At 35.3% G+C, this 6,085-nt stretch overlaps 1 protein-coding gene across 3 annotated transcripts; it reads left to right on the top strand.

Annotated features, from left to right (window-relative positions):
• The first annotated feature begins 2,139 nt into the window (after positions 1–2,139).
• LOC149836167 (protein yippee-like At4g27745) lies at positions 2,140–4,476 on the top strand. Of its 3 annotated transcripts, XM_090010820.1 has the most exons (5): positions 2,372–2,551; positions 2,730–2,855; positions 2,991–3,265; positions 3,550–3,693; positions 3,981–4,476. In XM_090010820.1, exons 4-5 carry the CDS (start codon positions 3,601–3,603, stop codon positions 4,206–4,208), a joined length of 321 nt encoding a protein of 106 aa, XP_089866946.1. In that variant the 5' UTR covers positions 2,372–2,551; positions 2,730–2,855; positions 2,991–3,265; positions 3,550–3,600; the 3' UTR covers positions 4,209–4,476. The 3 variants fall into 3 exon arrangements, with proteins under 3 accessions (XP_089866945.1, XP_089866946.1, XP_089866944.1); XM_090010819.1 differs by lacking the exons at positions 2,372–2,551; positions 2,991–3,265 and adding an exon at positions 2,140–2,256; XM_090010818.1 differs by lacking the exon at positions 2,991–3,265 and having other exon boundaries at positions 2,374–2,551.
• Positions 4,477–6,085: the final 1,609 nt, after the last annotated feature.

Genomic DNA, 6,085 nt, shown 5'->3' with positions numbered 1-6,085 from the left:
CGAGTTTTGATTAAATTCTAGATTTTTTCAATGTAAAATTGATAAAAAAATATGATTTTAACGGGTTTGGTTCATGTAGTTTTTATCATGTTCGGGTATGGTTTTTCTTATAGTGAACCGGATTAGACCTGATACTTTACTCGAAAATCTAGTCCAAGTTTGGTTCTACTTGGGTTTAAACCAATTCCGACCAGTTGACACCCCTAACCAGAATGAATGAGAGAGAGAGAGTGTGTGTGCTGGATACCTGTCCCAATTTGGGCAGAATGCCTTTTTATGAGGACAAAGTTTGGTTCTACGCATTCCTTATATATATATATATATATATATATATATATATATATATATAGAGAGAGAGAGAGAGAGAGAGAGAGAGAGAGATTTGTATCTCCCAAACCATTTATCTCCCAGACTGTCCAAACTTCTTTAAAAAACATATTTGCACAAGTATTTTGCTTAATCCACTGAGTGTTTATCATTGCTTATTTACTAAAAAACATGCTTGGGAGTGAATAAGTATATCAAGAATTTTTTATTTTTAGGTAATCAAGTTTTTGGTGCTGATTTTTTAATTGAACCAAAAATGGATTTAAATATAAAAAAAATGCTTAAATTAATACTTGTTTTCTACTAAATAAAGCATAGAGATCACATATACGGGCTTAGATTAAACAAAAAACACAAAGAAGTATGTTTTGTAAATGGGCCAGCCACCGTCTAAGAGATAAAAGGTCTGAGACAGCCTCTCTCTCTCTCTCTCTCTATATATATATATATATATATATATATATATATATATATATATATCTGCGTAGCTACAGAGGAATCACGCAAGTGATGGACGGTTAGCACACAAAAATGGCTCAAAAAATGCATTTTTAACATTAGCAGCGCTTCAAAGCACCACTAAAGGTCTCACCTTTGCTGTGACTTTTAGCGACACTTTAAAGCGTTGCTAACACCCGTATGGGAAGTGTCCTATACATAAAAAAGGCTTTTTAGTTTAGGTTTCGAGCACCGCTAAACTGGGACCTTTAGTAGCGCTTCAGAACTGCTGCTAAAGGTCTTTTGGGTGGTTTTTGACGGTTTTCAGCATTTTTTTGCTGGAGAAAACGCTTGGCATCATCACACACGCGATGGACACTCAACAAAGTCTCGTTTGGAGCTGCGCACGTATGGATTGCGCAGCTACAAATCACTCGTATATATATATAACTCAAACTGCCATACACATGGTCAACATTCCCAAGGCGTAAAACTGCTAGTCTACGACCCTGGTCCCCAATGCCTATGCAAGGTCTTTAATTAGGAGATGGCATTTTCATGGATGGTCTTTAATTAGGAGATACTCCATACAATCCAGATGCAGTGCAGGCTTCAGTCAGGCAATACACATGGTATGGTCAGGCTACAGATCCGCGTACCAGTAAGTAATATATGAATCTCAAAGATCAGATCTGATTAGATTGAGGGATTCAAATGCACCCTTATTGATTCTTTGATCTGTAAAAAAATATTGTGATATTTTAAAAAATTGTCGATATTATTAACTAAATAAAGTTTTACAACGTTATTAGTAAAATGTAATAATATTGGTTGCACTTGTAGGCTATGTCACAGGGACACGCAATTTTGGTTGTGTCCTTGATGACACTTATGACATTGTTTTAATATTTTTAAATAATATTTTATTATATTTTAGTTTTAGTTTAATAAAAACTATTTTTAATATTAAAATATTCAAAAAATAGTTTTTTATTGATTAAAAAAAATATGTCTCCTCTTGTGCCACTTTTGAAAAAAAAATCAAACTTTTGGGTCCAATCTAAATCTCGCATCTTCGGTTGCCGCTTGTATGGATGCCACCATTGAGTTTGGAACTATAGACGTCCCTCCCACTTAGTGACATTCACAGGTGTCCCTACAAGTTAGCTGAGCCTTCGTAGGCAGAGGAACGGCCTCGTGCTTCCTGTCGAGGAAAACCGGGACATGGGTCCACGCAACCTTGTTATTAAATTTTTTTTAAGTAACCTTGTTAATAAATTCAGACGAGCAATTGAGCATATCCAAAGTTAGTAGTACGCAAAATATTTTGCATATATTCTATTACAAATAATAATAAAAATTTATGGGGAAAATGTCGCATCATGCGTGTTATCATTGAGAATCGATGAAAAAGAGAAACTCTGAGATAATTCGTTGCGGTTGACCAAAAAAATCCCCACTTATTCTGAGTGATCCTAGCCGAAAAAGCAGGTTGGTTTATTTCTCCTCTGAGAATTGTATCGATAATTTTATGGTTTTTTATTTTATATGAGGAAACCTATCTCTCTCTCTCTCTAGAGATCAAGAAAATGGTTGCTGCAGTTTGATTTTCATGGCCTACCATCGGTTCTGTATCGTTACTTTTCCTTCTTTTTGAGTTTATCTTTGGGTGGTAGTCTGCTTGGTGGGAGTATCTATCGTACCTCACCCTCAATGGGTTTTGGAAAAGGGTGGAGATCTTGTGATGGGTAGCTCTCCTTTCGTCTATTTCGATTGAAACGCGAAGGTGGTTGTCATCGGTTTTGCATTTTTGCGTCCTTTTTTTCCTGTTGAAAAGGTTTCTTGGGGGGTTGGGATTTGGGGTTTTTTGGGGGAAAGGGATAGCGTGGTGGGGGCGAATTTTCCTTTTCTGTTTTGAGCGTATCTTGTTTCTCAATCTTCATACTAAAGCCTGTCTTTCTCAGGATTATCTAATAAAGGGGGTTTCTGCCAAATCTCTTAAGGATTGTGCTTCCTGGCCCTGCTGTGGAATTGCCGTGCTTGGTGCGAAGGAAGATATTCAGGCAATTTATTGGCAGGAAGAAAGTGGGGTGGGTCGCTCTTGTTTTTGTTATGCTTGAAATAATTATGAATTTATCTTTTTTTTCCAAGCAGTAGTCTGAGTTTGATTGATACGTTTTTTGTTGGTTTCTGTGTATTTTTCGTCCATGATTTTTTTTTCGCAGGTTTGATCCAATAACACTGTTAATCTGCCTTAAAATAGGTGTATGATTTGCTGTAGACGTGAACTTTTTGGTGAATTCTTCAAAGATGAAATTCTTTTGTCGCTTGCTCTAGTTAAAAGCTTGATCTTAGCAAAAGGCTGATGTTCATGTTCAGACTTTGATTGTAGATTGTGTAGTTTTAGGTTTCAGTTAGTAGCTGGCCTCAAATAGTCCGCTGATAAGAGCTTAGTCCGATGCATATTGAGTCTCAATTTTGTAAGTCTGGTATAATTTTGGTATGTCTTTCTGTAATCAAGATGAGTTTTTTTATTTTATGTTCCGACTTTTGGGTGTATAATTTGACATCGATGTGCAGTCATCCCAGGTTATTAGTTTTTACTCTCGAATTTTGAGTTTCTTATCGTGTACTGTGAGATGGATTTTGAAAATTGTGCTTGAGTTTTGAGATTCTTAGTGTAAATTGTAAGATGGATTTGATTTTGTTAAATGACGAACTGAAAGTTTCTCCTGATTAAATTTTAACTTTGATTCATTTTTTTGACCTTGTGTATTGCTTTAGTGATCTTGACAGAGTAAAGTGTCATCCTTTGAGTAGAGTGAAATAGAACTGATGGCCGAATTGGTTGGGCCACGTTCATACAGTTGCTGCAATTGCCGGAATCATGTCTCTCTCCATGATGATATCATTTCAAAAGCGTTTCAGGTGAATCTGCTTCTTAATTTTTGTAGAAACTGGTTATATGATATTTGTATTTTCAACATCTATTTATGAGAACCCTTTCTTTTCTTAGCATCTGATTTGATTTTGGGATACTTTGTAGCCCTGGTTGACTGACTTTTATATACTTGTTTAGAAATGCTCATCATAGTTGCTCATATTTTGGTTTGCTGAATTGAACTATTTGGCAACTGTTTTTTTCCAAAAATTTGCATTTTCTTTTCAGTTTTTGTTTTGCAGAAGTGTAGTGATCGCGTTTAAAATTGTTCTAGGGAAGAAATGGCAGAGCATTTCTCTTTGCTCATGCAACAAACATAGTTATAGGGCCTAAAGAAGACAGGCAGCTAATGACTGGACTGCACACTGTTGCTGATGTTTATTGCTGTGAATGTCGAGAGATTTTGGGATGGAAATATGAAAGGGCTTATGAAGAAACACAGAAGTACAAAGAAGGGAAATACATATTTGAGAAGTTGAAGATCGTCAAGGAAAATTGGTAACTCATGGTTCTGGTTTGTGCAGTTGTCCGCAGCGCATGTTTACTCTGAATCAAGTGGTTTGGTCTAGTGATGCATCAATGTGTTCATCATGTACAGAAATCTTGATCAATTGAAAGATTCAGCCATTGCTGATTGTGAATTGTATGTTGCTATGACGGGTGTTTTCTGATGTAGATTCAAACTGCACTGTGTGTGATCGTTCGTCGGTCTTGTTTCATGACTGAATGTCAATTGTATATAGGTGGAAGCTCCAATGTATTAATGCCTTGTTTTGCTTTCCTTGCTGTATGTATTTTTTTCTGGTTGTAGAAGTGGTTAACATGCTTGATGAACATTCCAGTGTTGTTTGCATTTCTCACAAATTTTAGCTTGTAGGGGTTTACCATGAGTTCTCCAAAGTAGGTCCTTATCGGATTGAATGTTCCACCTATTTGGAAACTAGAAAAAGCATGTCCTTTCTCTCTTGGGTTGAATTCTGTTTATCTTTGGAGAAAAAATGTTGGTTCTTTCATCCTGTGGATAATTGTTGGTGTTGATGTATTGATATCCAGATTCCAGTCATCTGTAGGGCTCATCTTGCAAAATATGCCTTTTATTTGTTCTTAATGGTTTTGACATATTTGTTGTCCATAATAATTGTCTTTGAGAACTTTCTTTTTTTTTGTTTATGACCTGGAAACAAGCAAAAGAGAAACTTTTACTATAGTTAGCACAGAAGGGTGATGCATAGTTGCCAAATATGAATCATCAATCCTGTTTCATAATTGATTGAATGACGCACAGTGGAGCTCTAGAGCACAAAGTAAATGTGTGCCAAGCTTTGGAAGTATATTTGTCCGCTAAACAAAATTGAGAAAGCTAATGACAATTTGATGTCTTTTCTCACACACACACACACACAAAAAAAAAAAAAAAACGCAGTTGCTTATATGTTTGTATACTAGAATAGTTGGAGTGCAATCAAGAAGACTTTTCTAGTACATATTGCCACCCCAATGATGCTGGAGAAGTGTCCTAATGTTTTTTCATCTGGATGTTATAATTTTGAGAAACATTTGGATATTTGTTATTTTGGAGAAGTTGCATGGAGAGGATGTGTGGTATTGGCTGCTTGACCACTGTTTTGAATAAGGATATCCAACTTTTTATGATTTAACATTTTAACAGTACAACATAAAGGGCAGAGCAGATCTAACATTCCATAAATAACAAGTGTATAGTTTTGTCATTTTAGAAAATGTTATGAATGAAATTTTTTTGCCACTACTGCCCTTGCTTCTGCCGTGATATATAGCCAAACGAGCAAGTTATTAGGCCAATCAAGCTTGATTTAGTTTTTTGTTTCTTAAACTTCATTTGAAAGAAAAGGATTTAGGAAAGTGCATCTGTTGTATCTTTAGGTTATTTACAAAAGCATACCTAAAAGTTTTTCATACTTCAGATTCCAACCTGAAAAATTTGATAATTCATTCATTTATTTTATGGTTAACCAAAAGCATACTTGTGGTCTATTCCTCAGTTGGCTTGTCTACTATCCCTCAAATTCATAATTTTATCCTTAAACATAGTTAATGCCCTTATGTAGAGAGAGAGGGAGAGACTAATAAAATGAGCGAAGAAAAGCATATTTAATGAGGGTCATGCTACTGTACTTTTGTATTTAATAATTATTGACTATAGTTAAAAGGAGAACAGTTACCAAGTACATGAATTTGAATAGCACAGGATAAAACTAGGTATGATTTTGAATTATAAGTATTTTTATGTATGAATTTGAATTGTCCAAAGATGTCCCATGTATTTTGATAAGATTCAACCCAAAAACAATCAGATGAGATCATGAGAGTAAGAGCCTGCTGAAATTCTGACCTGTTCCA

This window comes from Nuphar pumila, chromosome 6 (genome assembly GCF_984573655.1).
Source record: "Nuphar pumila chromosome 6, dmNupPumi1.hap1.1, whole genome shotgun sequence".
Taxonomy (NCBI): domain Eukaryota; kingdom Viridiplantae; phylum Streptophyta; class Magnoliopsida; order Nymphaeales; family Nymphaeaceae; genus Nuphar; species Nuphar pumila.
The sequence above is the reverse complement of the archived record's forward strand: the minus strand, read 5'-3'. Positions and strand labels throughout refer to the sequence as shown.

What these genes read in the sequence shown, in the direction of transcription:
- LOC149836167 (XM_090010819.1), top strand. Translation starts at nt 3,601, where the DNA reads ATGGCCGAATTGGTTGGGCCACGTTCATACAGTTGCTGCAATTGCCGG. An exon ending in TCATTTCAAAAGCGTTTCAG is followed by an intron (nt 3,694 to 3,980) that starts GTGAATCTGCTT and finishes AAATTGTTCTAG; the next exon opens with GGAAGAAATGGCAGAGCATT.